Source organism: Paramormyrops kingsleyae, chromosome 16 (assembly GCF_048594095.1).
Source record: "Paramormyrops kingsleyae isolate MSU_618 chromosome 16, PKINGS_0.4, whole genome shotgun sequence".
Taxonomy (NCBI): Eukaryota; Metazoa; Chordata; class Actinopteri; order Osteoglossiformes; family Mormyridae; genus Paramormyrops; species Paramormyrops kingsleyae.
In genome coordinates, this window is record NC_132812.1 from 32,989,162 (window position 1) to 33,011,920 (window position 22,759).

The 22,759-nt window shown below is 42.6% G+C and overlaps 2 protein-coding genes across 2 annotated transcripts in view; one reads left to right on the forward strand and one right to left on the reverse strand.

The window, feature by feature from the left end:
• tmtops2a (teleost multiple tissue opsin 2a) lies at nt 1-14,450 on the forward strand. The gene is made up of 4 exons (XM_023811388.2): nt 1-712; nt 5,580-5,905; nt 8,661-8,894; nt 14,077-14,450. The coding sequence occupies exons 1-4, from the start codon at nt 349-351 to the stop codon at nt 14,236-14,238; spliced, it is 1,086 nt and encodes a 361-aa protein (XP_023667156.2). The 5' UTR covers nt 1-348; the 3' UTR covers nt 14,239-14,450.
• The window catches only part of LOC111843653 (beta-galactoside alpha-2,6-sialyltransferase 2-like), an 18,992-nt gene continuing 5,681 nt past the window's right edge, over nt 9,449-22,759 (reverse strand). Inside the window, exons 2-6 of the mRNA XM_023811386.2 lie at nt 20,382-21,203; nt 16,829-16,926; nt 16,111-16,212; nt 15,304-15,478; nt 9,449-11,889 (exon numbers count right to left, since the gene is read on the reverse strand). Of these exons, the coding sequence (XP_023667154.2) occupies nt 11,642-11,889; nt 15,304-15,478; nt 16,111-16,212; nt 16,829-16,926; nt 20,382-21,144 (1,386 nt within the window). The 5' untranslated portion in view covers nt 21,145-21,203 and the 3' untranslated portion in view covers nt 9,449-11,641. The remainder of the gene's footprint in view (nt 11,890-15,303; nt 15,479-16,110; nt 16,213-16,828; nt 16,927-20,381; nt 21,204-22,759) is intronic.

A 22,759-nucleotide genomic window follows, 5' to 3' on the forward strand; every position in this document is an offset into this window, starting at 1 on the left:
TCATCGTTTTGGTCTAGTATTAAGACGTTGGACCTCAGTAGGAGAAATAAAAATCAGCAAATTAGATTTTTTTTTACACAGTTACTGTTATTGATTGATGCCGGTCATTTACACTTTTTGAATTTTTACCATTAAAATTTTTTTTTTGTTTGGTTTCCAGATTTGATTGCAGAAATATTGTGATGTAGCCTGTTTAAATTTTTAAACGCGCGTGAAACTTTGTTTAGCTAAGAGCCAAGTTGCGGTGCTGTATGTGGCCGATTGAAAATGCTAACATTATCGGGTAGGTAGGTTGCGAGCAAAATAATACGGTAATAACCCGATGCAATACCCGGGACAGAAGATATAATGTTTTCGCAGTTAAGTATGAATGGCAGCTCCAACGCGAGCGGCGACACCACTTCCACAATTGAGCCAGAATGGAGCGACAAGCCAGCAAACGCCTTGTCCAGGAGGGGGCACACCGTGGTGTCTGTGTTTTTGGGATTGATCATGGTTCTTGGCTTTTTTAACAACCTCATCGTCCTCATCCTGTTCTGCAAGTTCAAGACTCTGAGGACTCCGGTGAATATGCTTCTTCTCAACATCAGCATCAGCGACATGCTGGTCTGCATATTCGGCACCCCGTTGAGCTTCGCTTCCAGCCTCCGTGGACGGTGGCTGGTCGGGAGATACGGGTGCATGTGGTACGGCTTCATAAACTCCTGTTTTGGTGAGTTTACCAGACGGATGCGTAAGTCCATTTGCTGTACGCGACATATTTTTGCACAACTAAACTTTGCTGAGTCTCTATTGCGCACCACGAGAAGCATAAATTGTTGATGAAGTGTTTCATGTGCTTACAGATTTAGCCATATAAAGAGTCTTCTAAAACATTTTCTCATAACATCCAAGTGAGTCTAGGTACTCCCCGCATTTTTCACGGTGTGAGGTAAAACATGTCCCATGATTCCACAGATGCTGTTGCTAATTTGTATACATAGCCTGAACAAAGTTTTTTTCACTCTTTTGAATATAGGTGCTTTTGTGACATCTTCTTGTGCTGCACATTAAAATGCTATAATTTTATTCTTATGGGAGTTAATTTTAAAGTGTAGGAGTTTGTTTGTTTTGCACCGGCCAGGTTATAATCCCTGTATGTCGAGAAAGGCATTTGCAGGATGTGAGACAAGGGGAATCTGAGCGCTGGATGATGAATGGTGATCATCACAGTAAGGCCAGTTCTGCTAATGGTCCCGCTTTTGTTGGCTGGCATTTCTGTAGCCGTTCGTGCATTTGCGGCTCTTCCCAGTTGGAAGGTGTTTTTGTCTTGGGGAAAGCTTTCAGAATTGCTTCTCTGAATCTTCTCTGTCCTTCAATGGTGACACAGCTTTAAAACTAGGGCAAACAATGGACCTTGCATAGGCCTATACTGAGATCCTACATAGAAAAATGACCTTTGCCCTGATACTGGAAACAGTGTCGGAAAGATGAAGAATCCCAGATGAAATTTGAGCATTCCATTTGCCTCGGGATCCGATTTTTTCGAATTCCGAGATTACATCACATCCGCTAAAAACTCGGGAAAACCGAGTCGGATGCGTTCCATTTGCCACAGAAGTAGCAATACCATGGATCCATATGAAAAAGCAAGATTTTTTGCTTAGCCGGACAACTTGTCGGATTTAAGGTACCTCAGTTTAAATGACCGTTATCTTCGTCCACTTACAATTAGTCCGAACTACGTTAATCCGACAAATAATCCGACTAATCATGAATTCCAATTCTAGCCTGGTTAATTGGTAGCCATTGTTAGCAATATCACTTGATAACACATTACGCGCGGTGCTTGACGTATAAAACTCCGTAGCAACACGTCCACAGATAAGGTGGACGGTATAGTGTGTGCGACCGATTTAATGAGCCACAAATGAGAAGTAGTGCTTAAACAGGATAAAACTACAACTTTCCCTTCTGTTGATAAAGGACGCAGCCATCTTGGATTCTGAACTCGGGATCTTCTGCGTTATCCAAGATATTTCTCGGATCTCCGAGAAACGGGAGCGCGCATGTCGTCACTTCCGGCTTCAAAACTCGGAATCCGACTCGGAATCCGAGTTCCGAGGGCAAATGGAATGCAGCATCAGTTAGTCGGTCTTTGGGAACTTTAGACATTAGGGCTGCAGTTGAGATTAAAGTCACCAAAAGTTAATGACTATAGTAATTAAATACTGTGCTGTGTCTTTACTGCCATCCTTTTCCAGGTCACATGTTTGTTGAACTATGCGTATCTTCTAAGAGGCCATAGCTGTTCACTGGCTGTTGGGAGGCGCGTGTTAACAGGTCCCTCCCCAGAACCTTTGCTGGTGTTCAAGGCAGCGTGTGGCTCAGTAGGATAAGCCTCCCCAGCTGTCATTGGCAGGTCATTCATTTATTTCTTATTTATCATAGATCCGCTATGGTTGTAACGTGTTAAACCCATGTGGTATCTACAATGCAAGCCAAATAAGTTCCGATCCAATTTGCGTAAGCATCAGTTAAAGCAGAGTATCCTGACCCTCGGGCCACCGACAGGCAGCTCTCCGCAGAGAGTATTCCATCAGGCTGTAAACTATAACTTTCCCACTGCACGTTTAACCAGTCCATGTTTTTTTTGGTCTGTGGTTATTATAATGTTGTAAACCCCAAATTTAGACAACTGCCATTATGATGGTGTGACCCCTCAGTGGTTAGCAGTATAATCTTACATTAGTAGGTTGTGGGTTGGTTCTCGCCTCTGGCTTTGTGTGTGTGTACCCTGTGATGGACTGGGACCCTATTCAGGGTGCCCCCTTTCCTGGGATAAGGTCCAGGCTCACCGTGACTCTCTCTTATAGTGACTATGAAGAATGCTTGGTTACGAACATTACAAGATGGTTATTATATCCCAGAAAGCGTTTTACCCTAATAACATTCTGAAATCTCACCATACTCTGCTTATCACTATGCCCTTAAACTTTTAAATACCAGCATCTGTACCATTTGTAGTAGATAGAGATGCACAATCATGGGCTTTTTAATATGATGTAAAAATCTGGTGCAGTGCTTGAAGACACGGATGTGCAGTCAGAGGATTTATGTCCGGGGAGGGATTACGCCCTTAATGCTTTTAATGTGAGTTCCACTTTAAATATGAATTCTACTTGTTTCTGAAAATCTAGCTGGAAAGATGGATTAAATTAAACATATCAGCTAAGCAACTGCAGTAGTAGGAAACATTTATGTCATGCCTCCAGCAGAGGGCAGAGCAGAACTGTTCGACTCTGCTCCTCAAAGAAGTCCGACCTTTTTCCGGCTGCACAGCCACAACCCATGACCTGTGTGTATTTTACTTTGGTGTTTCTCGAAGCCTGGGTTCATTAAAAACCACTTCCCTTGTACTCTCCGGAGTGCTCTAGCACTGGTCCTCTGTTTTTCCCGTTGTTTTGTTTGATCTGTCTTTTCAGCCATGAAAGCCTTCTCCGCCGCTCTGGGTCCCAGTCTGGGTTTTGGTCCTGGAGACGAGAGGAGTTCCGGTTGCCTCTCATTGGTTGTGTCTGTTAACCTGACTCATTTCCAGGGCTCACTATGCTAATCCTAGTCATGATAATTTACTTTCTGAAATATATATATATATACATATCTCAAAAGCGATTTCTGTAATGAATGGCTGAAATTACTTTGAGGATTAAAACTGCATGAGAAAAAGGTCCTTGGTTTGTATAAATCAGGCTTTCTGATCTTTCTCAAGTCTGTGAAAGTAGTGATGGCTTTTAAAGGCATAGTAAGGCTATTAGTTCTGTAGCCGCAAACCGTGTGTCTGTGGGTACCATGGTGGTGCAGCGGTTAGCCCTGTTGCCTCGCGCCTCTGGGACCTGGGTTCGCGCCTCTGTTATGGCTCCGTTTGTGTGGAGTTTGCACATTTTGTAATTGTTATCCATTTAATAATTTTACATTTTAGAATGTGTGGAGGTGATTTTTTTATGCACAGGATGTTCTGAATGGGGTCTACTCAACATATTGCACCCTACTTTCTGCTGTTGAGGCTGTTGTCCAATTTGTGATTACCTAACCGTTCATGCGGCATTGTATAAAGAGCTTGCTATGTTTTACTGTTATTGGACATCCCAAAAATCCACACCCACACCAGCTCTCCATGGGAGAAGCATCTAGCTGCAGACGCCTGTAGAGTGGAGCCATACCAGAAATACGTCACCTCCACCGGAAATACGTCACCTCCACCGGAAATACGTGACCTTAGCTCTGTGTTACAGCACATTTTCAGTTGTATAATTCTGGCGGACAAACCCCTAACCCTAACGGGTCACGTGTCTCCTGTGGAGCTCCACTTTACGCCCTTAAAGATCACGTGTCTCCTGTGGAGCTCCACTTTACGCCCTTAAAGATCACGTGTTTCCTGTGGATGTGACGTATTTCCGGTGGAGCTCCACTCTGCAGGTGTTTGGCTCCATAGACTAAGTTCCCCACCCCTCATATAGATACTTGACGTCGTCGTTATTCAACGATGCATATTATGCCCTCACTTCAGGTTTCCTGCGCTTTCTTCGGCTAGGCAGACAGATAACTCGGCCTAGCACTCCCGTGTCTGAACGTCTATATTAAAGACAGTCGTTCGCTTAGACAGTGCATCAGGAGCCGAGTAAAACTAAAACACAATAATAAATGCAATAAGTATAAGGAAATCACATACATGTCGCAGTGATACAATAAGCATTTCTTATAGATTAAACAAAGTACTGGACCGTCGCAAATCAAACAAAATGGCAACTTAATTACTATTATAACCTCCCCGTAATCCAAATAAGAGTAAATTCAGTCAAACAAGATTTAGTTCAGATCATACTCACAGACGACGCCCCCAAAACGTAATTGCTTGCCAGATAAACTTAAATGCACCCTTTTACAGCCTTGCACAATATGTCCGTTTTGTTGCACTGAACTAACTTTACACAAAGAGAAGTAGCACGTTGAAAAAGATGTGCCGCTAAGGATCAACACAATTAACAGCCCCCCCTACGTGCCGGGAGTGATTAACATCAACACAACAGCCAAAACAATGCAATTATGTTGTATTTTACATTTATTTAATGTTTTTTTCCAAAGCAATTTACAGTAAAGGAAAGGTTACAATCTACATGTGCTCACTGGGATTTGAACCCACAACCTTTGCATTCTTAGTGCAATGCTGTATTTGCATGTTGAGCAACAGTAACCAAAGGGAACCATCTTGTCTCACTTGGTTGACATTTTTATCCAAAGCAACCTAGAGTAATGGAAAGGGTTACAGTTTATGTGCGTTCCCAGGGATGCAAACCCACAACCTTGGCATTTCTAGCATTGTGCTCTGCTTGAGCTAGAGGAGCACTTTAGCACATTTAGTCAATGTCTATTAGTTTTCTGTATCTGAGAGACACCCCTTTACTTTTGAAAGAGTGTCCTTCTATAATTGACACAGTGCTTTGTCAGCAATGTGGCTGTCCAGTCCTGGTAAAGCATAAAATCAGTGAGCAATAGAATGAAATTATGAAACCTCATTATGCTGCTTTATTTCTTTTTGACAGGAATTGTGTCCCTGATCTCTCTGGCCATGCTGTCATATGACCGCTACAGCACATTAACCGTGCACAGGAAGGGGGGTCTGCACTTCCGCAAGCCCCTTCTGGCAGTTGGAGGATCCTGGCTGTACTCTCTACTTTGGACAGTTCCCCCCCTACTGGGCTGGAGTAGTTATGGGTTGGAGGGAGCCGGGACGGGCTGCTCCGTGACCTGGACGGCTCGCACACTGCTTTCACACTCCTACATCATCTGCTTGTTTATCTTCTGTCTGGTCCTGCCCGTGTCGCTCATGGTCTACTGCTACAGTAGGTTGCTATATGTCATCAGGCAGGTGAGCAAAGACCTTCTTGCATTAGCACTGGACATTGTATGGGTTGGGGGGGGGGAGGACTCTACCTGTATTCAGAACATTTCTGGTTCAAATCCTGCAGTTGGCAACTTGAATTTGCCTTTGAGTAAGACCCTTAACCCCAAATGATGCAGGGAATGGCTAACCCTTCTCTCTCAATTATAAGTCACTGTATAGCACATATGTCTGCATAATGATTTTGATATTTCGTTTTATTTGGCCCAGGAGTAACTGTGACAGTACACAAGATTTGAGTTTCAGTACAAACCTCGATTATGGGTTAATGGTTCAGTGTACTTCCAACACAACCTTTGTCAGCCCTCAAATTCATTTGTTGGATTTTAATTTGGCCCTTTCAGTGAGTTTGACAGCATTGTTTTAAAGTTTCTTTTAAATAGGTTTATGTGGAATTAGTCACGCAACTTTCACTCTGTATTGAGTAGTAGATCGATCAGCCATAACATTAAAACCACCTTTACTATTGCGTAGGTCCCCCTCATGCCACCAAAATTGCTCTAACTCATCAAGACATGGTCTCCACAAGACCTCTGAAGGTGTCCTGTGGTATCTGGCACCAAGACGGTAGCAGCAGATCCTTTAAGTCCTGTTTGTTGTGAGGTGGGGCCTCCATGGGTTGGACTTGTTTGTCCAACACGTCCCACAGATGCTTGATCAGATTGAGATCTGGGAAATTTTTGAAGTGCCCATTGTAGGCACTTTTGCTGGTGGACAGGAGTCAGCATGGGCACTCTGGCCGGTCTGTGGCTACACAGCCCCATACGCAGGAAGCTGCGATACGCTGTGTGTTCTAACACTTTTCCATCATAGCCAGCATTAACGTTTTCAGAAATTTGTACTACAGTCACTCTCCTGTGGGATCAGATCAGATGGGCTAGCCTTCACTCCCCACGTGCATCAATGAGCCTTAGGTGTCCATGACCCCATCGCTGGTTCACCGGTTGGCCTTTGTGGAAATAAAATTGGACATTGGTAGGCCCGGGAGGGGAGGCATAGTGGGTCTGTTATGTCTCAGGCCTCAGGCAAGAAGAGATTCTTTTGAATACTGTGTGACCTCGCTTTGTGATAGCTGCCTGCAGTTAGTTACGCAGACCCTGAAGAAAGCTCGAACCTTGGAGAGGCAGATAGCAGAGCAAAGGGGGGGAGAAACTGCCTGCAGGAAGAGACTCGAAGCCGCCCCAACTGGTGCACAAAGAGTTATAGCTTTATAAAATAGTTGCAGTAGACAATATATAATATGTTACGTGGCAGTGCAAATGTATAAGTAATCGTTAATTATACTAATCATAAGTTAATCATAAGTTAACCATGTATTTGCAATGATTCAGTGACAATACGTCAATGTGTTAATCATTAATGAATGGAACACCCAAATATTAACAGTGATTCAATGTCATATAATCAATATCTATATACATATCTCAAACAGAGTCTAGAAGCTGAGAAAGATTCCGGTAAATTGAGCAAGATGGGTGGACTTTACCTTGCTACCAAGGTGAACCAATGGAGCAGGAGAGTTGTGTTTGTTATACGTCTGAGCTTGGTTTGTTGGTGTTTTGTGACCAATCAGAACTTAGAACTCCTTATTGGGAATTGGGAGTTATGGTTTATCAACTGGTTGCTCTGTGTGCTCGGGGTACTTGGTACTGAGTGCCAGAGTGTGATGGGAGCGCTTTGCTGGAATTGCTGAAATAAAAGAGATTTTCTTTACTCAGCAAACTGAGAGGTCCAGACTTTTATTCTAAGTGACTCTCTGTGTTATCAGAGAGGTTGATTTATAATTTTCCTACCATACCTTCCTTGCAGCACGTTTGGTAGGTACTGACCACTGCATAATGGGAACATCCCACAAGACCTACTGTTTTGGAGATGCCCTGACTGTGTAGCCATCATAATTTGCCCCTTGTCAAAGTCGCTCAGATTCTTACACCCATTTTTCCTGGTAACATCACATCAGCTTTAATAAATGACTGTTCACTTCTATATATATATATATATATATATATATATATATATATATATATATAATGGCACCATTAACATGTGCCACTGTAATGAGCTAATCAATGTTATTCACTTCATCTGTCAGTGGCTTTAATGTTATGGCTAATCGGTGTATATTTTATGCTATTTTATGTGTAGCTGCTCTTCTGTGCTTGAACTGGCAAACAATAGTAATAAAAGTTAATTGTATAAGGATTACCAGAATGTTTTGTGTGACCTATGATTTTTGTAATTTTTTTTTAAATATTTATGTTACAGACCACATGCTTGCCATAGCATAATATTACAGTCCCAGAACAAAGGCAGCTGTTCTCATTGATGGGAGGACTGAGCTATTTCTTATCATTTCAGTTGAAATTTCACAGTTCAGTGATTCCTTACAAAATACTTGGTAAACACCGGAGCAACATGCTGATTAAAATGAAGCCACATTTATTTTCAAAATCAGGCAGCACATAGATAAATGCTATATGCTATTTTTAGCCATTCTCTCTCTCTCTCTCTCTATATATATATATATATATATAATTATATATATATATATATATATATTTATACACATAAACACACATATATATATAGTATTGATCATAATAGTTTGCCTATCCTTACCATAGACCCTAACCATAGACTCACATATTGCATTACTGAAAAGTTGTCATATTTCTTATATTTTAATATAAATGCTTAAAGTTCTCCCATTATCTTGTGCCAGGCCGGAAAGACCCGGAAGACAGCAGCCCGGCGCAGACAGCTCCACATCCTCTTCATGGTGGTTGCTGCAGGGGCATGCTACCTGCTCTGCTGGATGCCTTACGGCATCGTGGCGCTGACGGCCACCTTCGGACGGCCCGGCATCATCCCGCCCATCGCCAGTGTGGTGCCCTCCATTCTGGCTAAGAGCAGCACCGTCATCAACCCCGTAATCTACTTCCTTATGAACAAGCAGGTCAGCAGGTCCATCTGGGAATGTTACAGGCAGGCCGGACTCTGCCTTTTCAGGGCCACTAGGCAGAGCTATGCTTGGGAGGCCCAGTAAGACTCAGCACAGGTCATTTAAAGCCCCCAAGCAGCTGCTTATTCAGCCTATAGCTAGAGACAGCCATGCATATAGCATATATTTGACTTTGCTTGGGGCCCCTTGTGCTGACTGGGCCCTAGGCAGCTTCGTAGTTTACTCACGCCTGGATCCTCACTGGTGATTGGTTCATAAACCTCCCATTGAGCAGTCCCAACCATTCAGTATTTCTGTTACATTTCACCAGCAGCAAATCTGATTGGCTGGTGGTGGAATAGAACTATCATATGGAATGGCTGTGGGCTCTTACGAGTACTGAGACAGCATCGGTGTAATGGTTCACAGTGTATTTCTCTTCGGATACACAGGACTTTAAATAATTTATTCCCTTTTTATTTTGTGTGCATGTCATATGTGAAAGCAATTTAAATCAGAATCACAATCAGGAAGGGGAAGTGAAATGCTTGGCAAAGAACAACCTTTTTTATTTAGAGTAGAAAAAACTGACATTGGAAAAAAATGCAAACATTATTCAAAGTCTTTAAAAAAGTTTAGGCAAGAAAGGTGATCAAATCTTGGAAAATGGGACAAAACAGTCATTTCAAATGCAAACGTTTGTACAGCCTCGTAGAAAGGCTTCCTGAAGGCAACTCTGAAACATTTCAAGAGCTATAAGCACATGAACAAAATCTGAAATATTGCAGAAAGTGGACGTCATGCAGTGGCCACTATTCTCTACCTGCCATTTAATGAATAATGGAAAGGTATTGAGTTTTCTACGTTCCCATAAATGAATGGGACTGAGCAAGGCTTTCCCATTCATATTTTATGTGCTTATAAAACAATTAAGCACACAGCTTTCTGAATACATTACAGAAATCAATTATTATTTATTTACACCATGGTGCTATAACATGAAAAAGACCAGCTACTATTTCAACTAGGAAAAAAACAATTTTGGTCAGTACAAAATGTCATGCTTCATTGAAGGAATGACATCACTCTGTAAAGCACAAAATATTAAATTCAAGACATTGTACACATTAAATTTCATATAATACTGCACCTGTCAGCTATGTATTAAATCCCTGCACCTTTTTAAGATTTAAATATCCATTTAAATATTATCATTTTTGTATTATTTAACCAAACATCAACAACAACATTTAACAGCAGTTCTAATCCCTTTACAAGTACATCTAGTTCCAATTTTTCAAAGTGGAACAGAAAAATGTTTAAACAATTAATATTAAAATTAATTCAAACTAATTTGCTTTTTATGTAGCCTTCAGAATAAAATCAGACAATGTAATAAAAGCTTAATAATATCCAAATGACAGAAGGCTTCTTGGTGCCAGTTACCAATAAAGTCAAACTACCAAGATGTGACCATCCGTTGTTCTTAAAAAGCCACGACTGAAACCAGGGAGCTACGAGGCATCAAGTGTATCTATACAAACACATGGTGAAATCAGAAGATGTAAGGAGGTGGAGAGAGAGACTGTAAATGCCAGATCACCATCAATCAGGGTGAAATCAGAAGATGTAAGGGTGTGGAGAGAGAGACTGTAAATGCCAGATCACCATCAATCAGGGTGAAATCAGAAGATGTAAGGGTGTGGAGAGAGAGACTGTAAATGCCAGATCACCATCAATCAGGGTGAAATCAGAAGATGTAAGGGCGTGGAGAGAGAGACTGTAAATGCCAGATCACCATCAATCAGGGTGAAATCAGAAGATGTAAGGGTGTGGAGAGAGAGACTGTAAATGCCAGATCACCATCAATCAGGGTGAAATCAGAAGATGTAAGGGTGTGGAGAGAGAGACTGTAAATGCCAGATCACCATCAATCAGGGTGAAATCAGAAGATGTAAGGGCGTGGAGAGAGAGACTGTAAATGCCAGATCACCATCAATCAGGGTGAAATCAGAAGATGTAAGGGTGTGGAGAGAGAGACTGTAAATGCCAGATCACCATCAATATACAAAATATCTGCCCATTTCTTTAGTTCTTGCTCATGCCAGTGATCACTGCCTCTTAAACTGCTGAAATATTAAAAAAGGAGAGAGAATTTAATATTCTGTATCGGTCACTTTACAGTGATTTTTCAGTAATTTTTCATATTTTTTCTGTGACAAGTAACTTTTAGCATGAACAGCTTTAAAATGTACAGTATAAAATGTAGCATATAAAAAGGACAAGTAACATTGAAAAGTCCTAGTAAAGAGTTACTGAAATGAAAAAAGAATGCAGCGGTTTCCGTGCATATTAAAAAAATCTATTGCTACCCTGTCTTGCAGGTATTTCAAATCCTGTGCCAGTCAGCAGAGACAATCATAAATTAAAAAAGGCCCCTTTTCACGAAAAAGTCCTTTTTATGAGAAACTTGCAACTGTTCACCACCAGGTAAAAAAGACAACATATCTAAAAGCAGCTGCTATTGTTCATCCCAGCTTCTTCTCAGGATTGAGAATAAATTCATATTCATCTCGAATTTAATAAAAGACTTATTAAAAAGCATTTTATAAAGACGGTTGGTACAATAAATATAATTTTAAGGTCTAGCTTACTTATCGTTTCCGTTTAAAAAGAGGGCTGATAATACCCCATATTCGAATCTTGACTCACGTCCAAGTATTACAAGGCAGTATTACAAAAAGGTAGGTCAGGACCGAGGCTCAGGGGCTGCAGTCCACGGTGCTGAACCCAGGAAGGGTGACCTTGCCCTTCCTGTCAAGGTCACGCTCCAGACCGAAGTTGAGGCGTTGGACTAGCATCTTCTCGAACAGCAGAGGGTGGTAGGCCCCCAAGGTGCACGCCTCGTCGTAGTACTGCTCGTAGTAGTGGCACAGGTAGGACTGCCTCCGGGACGGGATGTACTCGTACACATGGACCTCTCTGCACAGCACCATCATCAGAAGGATTCCTGCAGGGAAATGCGAGCCGGTTATGGTGCTGTGCTTGTGATTGAGAAGGTCGCTGGTTCGAATCACATGGTAGGCAAAGCAACTTCACCACTGGGACCCAGAGCAGGGCCCTACGCAACCAATTGCTGCCCCTCTCTTCTCAACTGTATATTGCTTAGAATATTGTGTCTGGTAAATGAAAATGTAAATGGTCATGAAGGCAGGAATGGGGATCACAGAATCCACTGCATCTGTCCTGCAGGTCATGGGTTGACCTCAGAACATTAGCCATGAAGATCCATCTTAATACAGTAGCCCCTCTTATCTGCTGAGAATCCCCAAGCGGATGCCTCAAACCAAGGATAGTATATAACTATGTTTTGTCTTACATATACATGCCTATGATAAAGTTTAAATTATAAATCAGGCACAGTGAGAAATTAATAATAACTAAAAATAAAATAGAACAATTATAACAATAAACTGAACTGTACTGCGACTGTACTGTAGTACTGCAACAGTTGATCTGATAACTGACTAACGGGCAGGTAGTATATACGGCATGAATATGCTGGAGAAAAGGGTGATTGACATCCTGGCATGATATCTCATCACAACAATCAAAATGATGTGCAATTTAAAACTTATGAAGTTTATTTCTGGAATTTTCCATGTAATACTTTTGGATCGCGGTAACTGAAACCGCGGATAAGGGGGAACCACTGTAATAGCGTAAATTAAACTCAATAGTAATAATAATAATAACAATAATAATAAGGAACATAGGGGCAGCATGGTGGTGCAGTGGTTAGCACTGTTGCCTCACACCTCTGGGACCTGGGTTCGAGTCTCTGCTTGGGTCACATGTGTGTGGAGTTTGCATGTTCTCCCCATATCGTCGTGAGGTTTCCTCCAGGTACTCCAGCTTCCCCCCATAGTCCAAAGACATGCAGAGGCTGATTGGAGTCGCTAAATTGCCCTTAGGTGTGAATGGTGTGTGAGTGTGCCCTGCGATGGGCTGGCCCCCTGTCTGGGGTTGTTCCCTGCCTCATCCCATTGCTTCCAGGATAGGCTCTGGACCCCCCGTGACCCAGTAGGATAAGCAGCTTGGACGATGGATGGATGGAATAAGGGATGTAACGATACATTCAACTCACGATTTGATAAGATTCACGATCCATAAGAACTATACGAACAAGAGGAGGCCATTCGGCCCATCAAGCTCACTTGGGGAGAACTTAACTAATAGCTCAGAGTTGTTAAAATCTTATCTAGCTCTGATTTAAAGGAAGCCAAGGATTCAGCTTGCACTACGTTATCAGGAAGACTATTCCATACTCTGACTACACGCTGTGTAAAGAAGTGCTTCCTTAAATCCAGTTTGAAATGTTCTCCCGCTAATTTCCACCTATGGCCACGAGTTCTTGTATTTGAACTAATGCTGAAGTAACTATTCGATTGAACAGCATCCAAACTTGTTAGAATCTTATAGACCTGGATCATGTCCCCCCTCAGTCTCCTTTGCTTGAGGCTGAACAGATTTAGCTCAACTAACCTTTCCTCATATGACATTCCTCTAAGACCAGGAATCATTCTTGTGGCCCTACGCTGCACTTTTTCTAAGGCCTATTGGCCTTTTTTATTTTTCTGTGCAAAATGTGTCCTCTTCTTAACAGTGCAAATGAATGCATTATGAAGGTGCACTTAATATAAAGCGTTACTATAAACTAAGGCTTGCATGCGCAGCTTTTTAGCATAGTTTGCCCTTTTAATAATCATCGCTCTGGTGGTGGTGAATTGAGCTCACTGCAGTACCTGTGGATATGCTGAAGCATGTTCGTTGTGCTATTTGTGTAAGTTGTCAGTATTTTACAATGTTTGCACGCAGTTTTTGTCGTCTGTGCTTTTCTCGCCGTTTTCGTTTGTGATTACCGGAAAGCTAAAATGCTGCCACACCGCCGATTTATTATCAGGGAGTGTGTCCTCAATTTCAAATTCGCTCGCCATCTCAATCACGTTCGGTTAAAACCAAAAACTAACATAGATTGACATCTGTCATCGAACTGACGTCGTGAAATCAAATTTAAAATTTGTAACCGATTCGCGATTCATCGTTCCATGATGAATATATATATATATATAATTTGACTATATGGTACCTCCACACTGCTAAAGATGGTGCTGAATGTGTGGCCCTTTTTCTCCAGTTTTACAGGTGTTTACTGATCCTGTTCCGCTGTCAGGAGGGGGCGCCAGAGGACACCCGCACCTCTGTGGCATGTAGGAACACAGCTGCTCGCGACAAAACCATGGTTGGCATCATGCAGCATGCCGGGAACACCCCTGAGTCCCTTCACTCCCGTGTCTAAGAGCGGCGCCCCCTGCAGGGCAGCCCTATACATTCTTCCCCACATTCCGGTAGAATGTATCCCTGTGGTGACTTCATTTCAACAGAAATCTCATGTCTGGATCATCCTTGTCATAAAGTAGATGCGTGTGAGATGGTGTCTGTATTCAAATGTTATAAAGAAGAAATTAAGCCTGTATCTGTTGTGTTTAATAAATAGTGATGAAACACAAACTGCTTTTTGTTTTGTGCTATAGACATTTGTGGTCAACCAGTATGGTTTGTAAGGGCTGACGCTATTATCAATATCTGTACCCGTGTCCAGGCTCAGACCCTGTGGCTAGCAGAGTAATCATGCCAGCACTGGGCCCTTGAGGGAGGCCCTTAACCGCAGTTGTTCTAAGGATGACCCTGTAAAACAGAAGCAGCACAAGCCTGGGGAATTGGAGGCTTTGAATTGGAGGTTTTGAATTGGAGGCTTTGAATTGGAGGCTTTGAATTGGAGGCTGAGGCCCTGAACGAAACCGAATGGTTGGTTTAGCTCAGGTGTCAAGCTCAGATGCTCTCCGTTTGGGAACCATCAGAGATTAGCTTCCTGGACTAAGGCCCCTGCTCCAAAATAAATGTAACTGTGCAGGAAATACAAAGTTAAAACTGCTTTTCATTTACCATTACTAAGGCCTCAGGTGCTTTAAGGGGGTGTTAAAATCGAAGTTACCAATTGTGTAGAGACTGAACGAAAACCATGCATACCAAAAGAAGTTCTTGAGTACATTGTGAACTACTCCTCGCCATTTATTCGAGAATATACAAAGAAAAATGGAAAGCTCAGTGATGTTTTTTCTATTCTGCAAGAGCCCTGAAAGTTCCCGTTAGGTGTAATGGCCAGGTGTCCCAGTACTTTTGTCCATATAGTGTATGTTACAGTACTGGTAACCAAAATTGTCATGTAATACAATATGTTTTCTCAAAAACATATTTCATATATGGATGGAGTTTTGGAAATTTGGTCTTCAGTTAATCACTTAATGTTTGATTGCAACGTGTATGATTTCCAAGGTTCCATTCCATAATTTGCAGTGCTCACCAATAAAGCCAGAGGAAGGGGGATTGGGCTGGATGTCCTCAAGTGAGTTTCCCTGAATGACGTCCCACAGCTGCCAGATGAACTTGGGGTGGAGGATGTAGAAGGGCTGGCCTGGGTGGTGCTTACGATGTCTTACGTAAGGAGTGAAAAGGTCGTAGTCTGGTTTCCGGTACCACTGCAGGGAAAAAGCAGCAAATACCACCAAGAATGAAGGCAGCTTACTGCAGACACAGAGGCGCTACCAGAACAAAGGACCTGAGAGTCAGGGGCCCAGCTATTGGTGAGCTGAAGCCCACCCAATTAAATAGCTACTTTTTTGTGATAAATCTACGATTATTAAAATTAGGGCTGTATGATATTAGAAAAGGAAAAAAGGACTGGAATAGAGTGAAATATCTGATGCTTTTTTCTCTGGGACAACAAGAAAGGGACTTGTGTTTTACTTCTTTAACCAATCACAATCTTCATTGTATCACATCACCACACTGGTCCATTTTTCTCATTCTCACATTCAAGGCTTCCAGCAGTTCCAGCAGGAGGCGGTTTATGGCTCAGCAGGCTAAATCTCTGTGGCTGTGATTGGACAGTTGCTGGTTCAAGCCTTGTTGTTAATAATAATAATAATAATAATAATATCACCATGATAAAACAAAGACACACCCTTACATTTCCCTGTACAGCCTAAAGACGTGTATCCAAAACCGCCGTTAAAGTTGTGGACCGGGGGTTTCCTAACAAAAAACATTTGCAGAGTGGGAAGGGAGGGATAAAAACTCCATATAAAAAGGACAAACGAGGGAGACTGACCTTCAGCAGGTCTACACTATATGGCGCAGGGTCCCAAGCCACCAGAACAAGACCCTTGTACAGACTGCTGGTCTGGAAACGGAAGGAGGGATTGGCCAGAATCTACAAGTGATAGAATGGAGAAAAAAAAGTTAACATGAGATAACCACACTGCAGCCTGTAGGAGCTCTGCTCCTTTGACTGCCTTCATAATACTTCAAAAGCAAGAGGATTCCATCAGTGGTGCTCCCCTATCCCATCTCATTAGCCTGTGCATTTCCTACCTATGCAATTCACGATGCATAAAAAGCATATTTCATTCATTTAGCAGACTTTTTTTGCGCAAAGCAACATACAAATTGACTTACCACTTTCAATCTAAAGCTGTGGGCGTCGCAAAAATAAAACTTGCAGGGGCAAATAGAAAAATCGTCCCATATTGAAAAATAAAATGCCGTGTTCAATTTTTGAACCACTACAGCACGTGATTTTTCCTGCATTGGTTCAAAAATCGACACAGCATTTTATTTTTCAATACCGGATGATCCCATAGAATACGGGATGGATGGTAACTCTATGAACAAGTCTGGGTTAGAGAGCAGTGTCAGTCAGCATCCCGCAGCCACTGGAGAGAAGGGCCTCGTTCAAGGGCCCCAAAGGACAAATCACTCTGGCATTCAGGGTAATTTGTATCAGCAGCCTTCAGCCCAGGGGCACAAACCCGCAGAGCAGCACCTGCCTGAGAGTTGATGATGCGGATGGTGGTCCTGTTGCCAACGTCGTTCTCATAACCTTTGGTGGGTGCCGCATTGAAGCGAAGCACGACATCGTGATCGTCTGTGGGCAGAGGAATAAGATATCAGAGAGTGAGGCCGTTAGAGCCTATCAAAATCCACCTCTTTCACATCCTATAATATTTCCCATGCAGTGGTGCAGTCACACCTCTGGCACCAGGGTTTGAGTGTCAGCCAAGGCCCTATATGTGGAGTTTGCTTGTTCTCCCTATGTCATTGTGGGGTTTCCTCCAGGTACTCTGGTTCCGCCCCCCACAGTCCAAAAGCTTACTGAGGTTAATGGTGTGTGCACCATCCAGGGTATTCCCGCCTTGTGCCTGCAGCCTCTGAGATAAGATGCATTTAAAATAAATGTCCAGCAGATGGCAGCAACAATTTTTTTGTAAATTAGAAGTACCTGCACTAAGCCCCCCCCGTTTCAAATTTAACCAAACTGGTATAATTGTTTGTGCCTCATTTTTGCCAGTTTGTGTCACTGAAATTTTCATTTGAGGCTACGTTCACACTGCCATGCTGAAGTGATTCAAATCGGATTTTTTGCCTTAATGTGACACAGATCTGATCTTTTCAGGGCTGTGTGGACACGCAAATCTGATCTTTTCAAATCGGATTTGTGCCACTTTCATATGTGGTACTAAATCGGATACGTATCCGATTCGCGGCCATGCGACCTGAATGTGACGCTCAGATCGGAATTCATGTGGCTTTTTGCTTAGACGCATGCGCTACATCAGCCTGCACCGGCAGCGCAGGAAGGTAAAAATGGAGGAGAGCTGCGATAACAGTCAGTGGAAGGATGGAGAAGGTGGGGATTTAATTGATATTTGGGGAAATTAATCTGTTCAAGCCAAACTGGAAGGAACCTATCGTAATAGAGTAGTATTTGAAATAATTGCCAAAGAAATGGCACAGCGCGGACACGAGCGTGGCTACAATGCCAAAGAAAAATAAAGAGCCTGAAGTCAAAGTTTAAGGAGGCAAATGACTCGAATCAGCGCAGCGGTCATGGCCGCACAACGTACCAATTTTACAACCAGCTATTTACCCGTGTAAAAACATATCAATGTGCGCATGCGTGACGTTTCGGAGGACCGATGCGTTCACATTACAGTCAGATACAGGTCACTTGTGCTTATGAATGTGAACCGTCTAGATAGACAAATCCGATCTGAGCAAAAAATCGGAATTGAACGATGTGGCTGGCAGTGTGAACGTAGCCTGAGATATGTTTACTTACATGGTAACATGATCACAGTGACGTTGCCCCCAATTCGCATTTGCTTTCAACAAAACCGGTCTCAATTGTCTGTACCGCGCTGAAAGTTTATTTTGCACTGTTTTAGTTTCGGAGATATAAATGCTTGTTTACATAGTAATGTCACACCTGTGAAGCTGGACCAAACCATTCTCAATCATTTGTGCCATGTTTATGCCATTTAAAAATGTGTGTGCTGTTATTCCTGAGTTATAAAAACTATATTAAAGATCTAATTATTTCCCAAGCACCAAAATCAAGCAACAGGCTGACAACCAGTATTAAGTTCAAAGATATCTGTTCTATTCTGATTATTTTCTACATAATGAAGCACATCTGCATGTATGTCCCCTGCGAGGGACTAACAGACCGCCCAGGGTGTCCCCTGCGAGGGACTAACAGACCGCCCAGGGTGTCCCCTGCGAGGGACTAACAGACCGCCCAGGGTGTCCCCTGCCTCACGCACTATGCTATATGGATGACCATTGGTCGGGTGGTTATGGAGGGAGGGATAAACTAACAGGGAATAACAACATTCTACCCCGTGTCTGCATGCGAGCACAAGTATGATTACATTCATGTGCATGCCCACATACATCAATGATCTTTGGCGTTTAGCAGGAAAAGCACACACTTCTGCTATTTTCTGTGCTTTATTTTAGATGAAGAAAACAGTGGATTTGCAGCTGTTTGTCAGAAAACAGCAGGAAATCGTTAATATTTCCGATTAAAATACTTAGAGAATCACGAGCGACTGAAAGCCCTTTTGACAAACGCAGTTTTAGTCTCACCCAAAGGAGGAGACATCTGCTCCTTGGCCGGCTTTAACGGGGCGGTGATCAGGCTTAGGCTGCCGCTCATGCAGTCGGCACATTAAACCGAAAAACTGGTTGCACTATATTTCCAGGTCAGCTTACCTTTCGATCGACCTGCTGTGTGCTAGAGAGAGGCATGACTCTGCTGTAACATGAGAACATGCATGGAGTTTGTAAGCAGACCAGCACTGACAGGGTTGGATGGATGACACACACAAAGCACAAAAAGTGGTTTTTGCATAATGAGCCGGTATGTGCAGGCGGGAGGCGCTGGGGTTTCCTGAAAATCCCTAAAAATCTCTGCACAGCCCTGGTAAGGATTCCAACATCCGTGAAAAACCTGTGGTTGCAAACACACCGCTCACTACTAGTGAGCATAGTTAAAACAAGGCCAGAGGCTTCTCTAAACCTCTGAATGTCAAACCCATCGTCATGGAAAATGGAAGAGCTGCGCTTTGCCACAAAGCCTTCTGAGGTCACACCGTCATACATCTGGCAGGATGCATATGCTTTCTCAGACCCATACAAACCTGAAATTGCTGCAAAAAATGAAAAGTGATTTTGCTTCTAATACAGCCACTATTAAATAAGCTTTTTATTTTGGTTTCAGATCCCCAGACCAGGAGCTTGGAGATAGCGGAGTTACACACAGGGTGAATCCTATACGTAAAATTATGAAATTCTTCATTGGAATTGCATTAAGTCTGATTTTTCAAAACTGAAAATGATCTGAAGAAATCAAGTATACCTTTCCTTAACCTACTAGTTCTAGCAAAGGTTTAACGGTAGAAACCTGCCAGTGACAGTGAGATATCTGTAGGACGTGAATCACTACATGACAACACTATACAGATACAGTACCTCACATTCAGCTGCTTTCTGGGTTCATTCCAATAAAAAGAAGGCTCACATTTTAGCCCACGACTCCAAATAACAGTCAGAGACTTGCGACCCTCAATAGGTTTACATTAATGGTCTCCAACCTTTACTTCAATGTGAGTTACCAAGTCCTGACGATATATTTTGCCTTCCGATGGGGCCACTCCGTAGGTTTATTGCAATCGACCAGTTGAGGTTATATTTTTCACGTTCTGTTTAGTGATATATTCTGCAAATGATCTCATGACCCCCCCCCCCCCTCCCAACTGCTGTGTTAGGAGAACCTATCCGTAGAATTCAGCTTTTATTCCTACTTTAATCTTGAAAGTTTATTTCTACTTGGATCTCAAAATGTTTTATAGTTATAGGGTGGTGGTGGGCAATAAAAAAAAAATGTTTTATAGTTTTTTTCTTTGAGACGACCCTAATGATCTTCAGTACCCAAATCCCTCTGCCTGTGACCCTTTTAACTTTGACAGAAACTTAGGGAAGAAAAACAGCTTATTTCTGCACTATGGAAGCTGCTATGAATGTCTAGCTCAAACTCACCGATCTCTTTCCCAAGGGACGAGTTAAGGATCGCTCCAGCGGAGGAGACCACAGCACAGGTCTGCACTTTTGATTCAAAGAGCTGACTCAGAGGCTGTCCCGGTACCAGTTTCTCCCAGCCAAGCTGAGAGAAGGGCAATTCTCTTCCATCTAAGGTTAGGACCTGAAGTTGGCTCTTCAGCCGGCAGAGCAGCTCTTGCCTTCCCATCTTAGTCCAACGGTGGCCCCTGTACACCACATGGTGCTTGTTCATATTCACATACTCCCTCATGGCGATCTGTAGCCGTTTGCTGAGCATACGTGATGACATGTTACCTTTCCACAGTCTGTGGATTAGAGACTTGGTCTTGGAGTTGCGCGCCCGTGCATCAGCTTCATCCACTCGTTTCTGGTCTTTTTCTTGTACGACTTTCCTGAAACTCTTGATCTGTGTGTCTCTTGATCTTTTCCAAAAGTCCTTCTCTTCTACCACAATGTGTGAATCCCCCTTCTCAACAGCCCTTGGCTTTTTATATGGCCCGTGTCTTAAGTCTGCACCCTGGCCAGCGATGGCCATCTCCACTGGGGTCACCATGACAGCTTTGTGCCTCTGGATGTAGGTAAAATGCATCGTGTCTTGGTAAGAGGTGGAGAATTGGAGACTGTCCATCCATGAGTCCATGAAGTAGGTGAACAGCACCAAAACAAGCAAAATCCAAGCTACTATCCCAGCTACAACCAGCTGCTTCCACTGCTTCATGGTGGACTTCATGGTGGACTTCATGGTGGTCCCACTGGAAGTCAGCTAGCCCAGGTTTCACTGGAATCGGACCAGGATACTGCCTGCAGGTCAGACAACGCAGACCACTGAGATGTGAGTCGCCATTCCCACTTCAACTTTCTGTTTATCTTCACTTTTTTGTTTAAAAAAACAGGGCATTTTAAGAAAGACAAGTTTAATCTTTTATTCAATAAAAAAAATGAAAAGCATTCAAGTTTCAGAATGAAAAGACAACATTCATACTTACCAGTGATGCTACTACTACTTGCGGCCCATTTATTTATAAAAGAAAAAGAACAGAAATGATAACTATAGAAATAACAGCATGAGCAACTATCCATTAAACAGCATAAAAATGTGGATGTTAGTTGCTTAGCAACATCATTCATTTACTTATAAAAACGGCTATTTTATTTGAACAGTTCAGATTAAACACATTGCTTAAAGGGTATCACTGCAGAAACTACAGTAGGTCACCTAGATGTAAGGAAGGTAACCCTTGTGTTTTTTGTTCTTTAACCAGAATACCCGTTATCTCCCCACCCGCACTCTCAGTTTATTAATTACTAAACAACACGCTGGTTTCTAGTAGCTATGGGTAATAAACAGACATGTCTTCCAGCAGCTTGGAGACCTGGTAGCAGAGGGCAAATGGCAGATGAAGCACCCTGGACAGGATGCCAGTTCATGACAGAGCACAAAAAATGTAAACACTCACATGACTACACTGCTTACCTGCTTGCAATCTGATATTGATTTATAACCCTAAATGCATGCATCTCGGTTGCTGTTCAAGGAATGTGAATGTAGTGAACATGCTTTTTGACTCACTGTCATTTAATTTAGAGCAAATGAAAGGTAAGCCCTTCTTTATGCACTTACATCTCAGCAATAGTAAACTCTCTTTGGTTCTCATGTTTACCAGTATGGCATTGGTCATAAAAAGTGAGTCCTAGCTCAGCTGCGCTCAGCTCTTCCTGTGTCCCATACCGCCTTCCTTTACATAAGAACATAAGAACTATACAAACGAGAGGAGGCCATTCGGCCCATCGAGCTCGCTTGGGGAGAACTTAACTAATAGCTCAGAGTTGTTAAAATCTTATCTAGCTCTGATTTAAAGGAAGCCAAGGATTCAGCTTGCACTACGTTGTCAGGAAGACTATTCCATACTCTGACTACACGCTGTGTAAAGAAGTGCTTCCTTAAATCCAGTTTGAAATGTTCTCCCGCTAATTTCCACCTATGGCCACGAGTTCTTGTATTTGAACTAATGCTGAAGTAACTCTTTGGTTGAACAGCATCCAAACCTGTTAGAATCTTATAGACCTGGATCATGTCCCCCCTCAGTCTCCTTTGCTTGAGGCTGAACAGATTTAGCTCAACAAACCTTTCTTCGTATGACATTCCTCTAAGACCAGGAATCATTCTTGTGGCCCTACACTGCACCTTTTCTAAGGCCGCAATGTCCTTTTTAAGATAGGGTGACCAAACCTGCACACAATATTCTAGGTGAGGTCTCACCAAGGAATTGTATAATCTTAGCATTACCTCCCTTGACTTAAACTCCACACACCTGGAGATATACCTCAACATCCTATTGGCCTTTTTTATTGCTTCC

Coding starts and splice junctions, on each gene's coding strand:
- tmtops2a (XM_023811388.2), top strand. CDS start 349: ATGTTTTCGCAGTTAAGTATGAATGGCAGCTCCAACGCGAGCGGCGAC. Junction 713..5,579: donor CTTCATAAACTCCTGTTTTG/GTGAGTTTACCA, acceptor TCTTTTTGACAG/GAATTGTGTCCCTGATCTCT. Junction 5,906..8,660: donor TGCTATATGTCATCAGGCAG/GTGAGCAAAGAC, acceptor ATCTTGTGCCAG/GCCGGAAAGACCCGGAAGAC.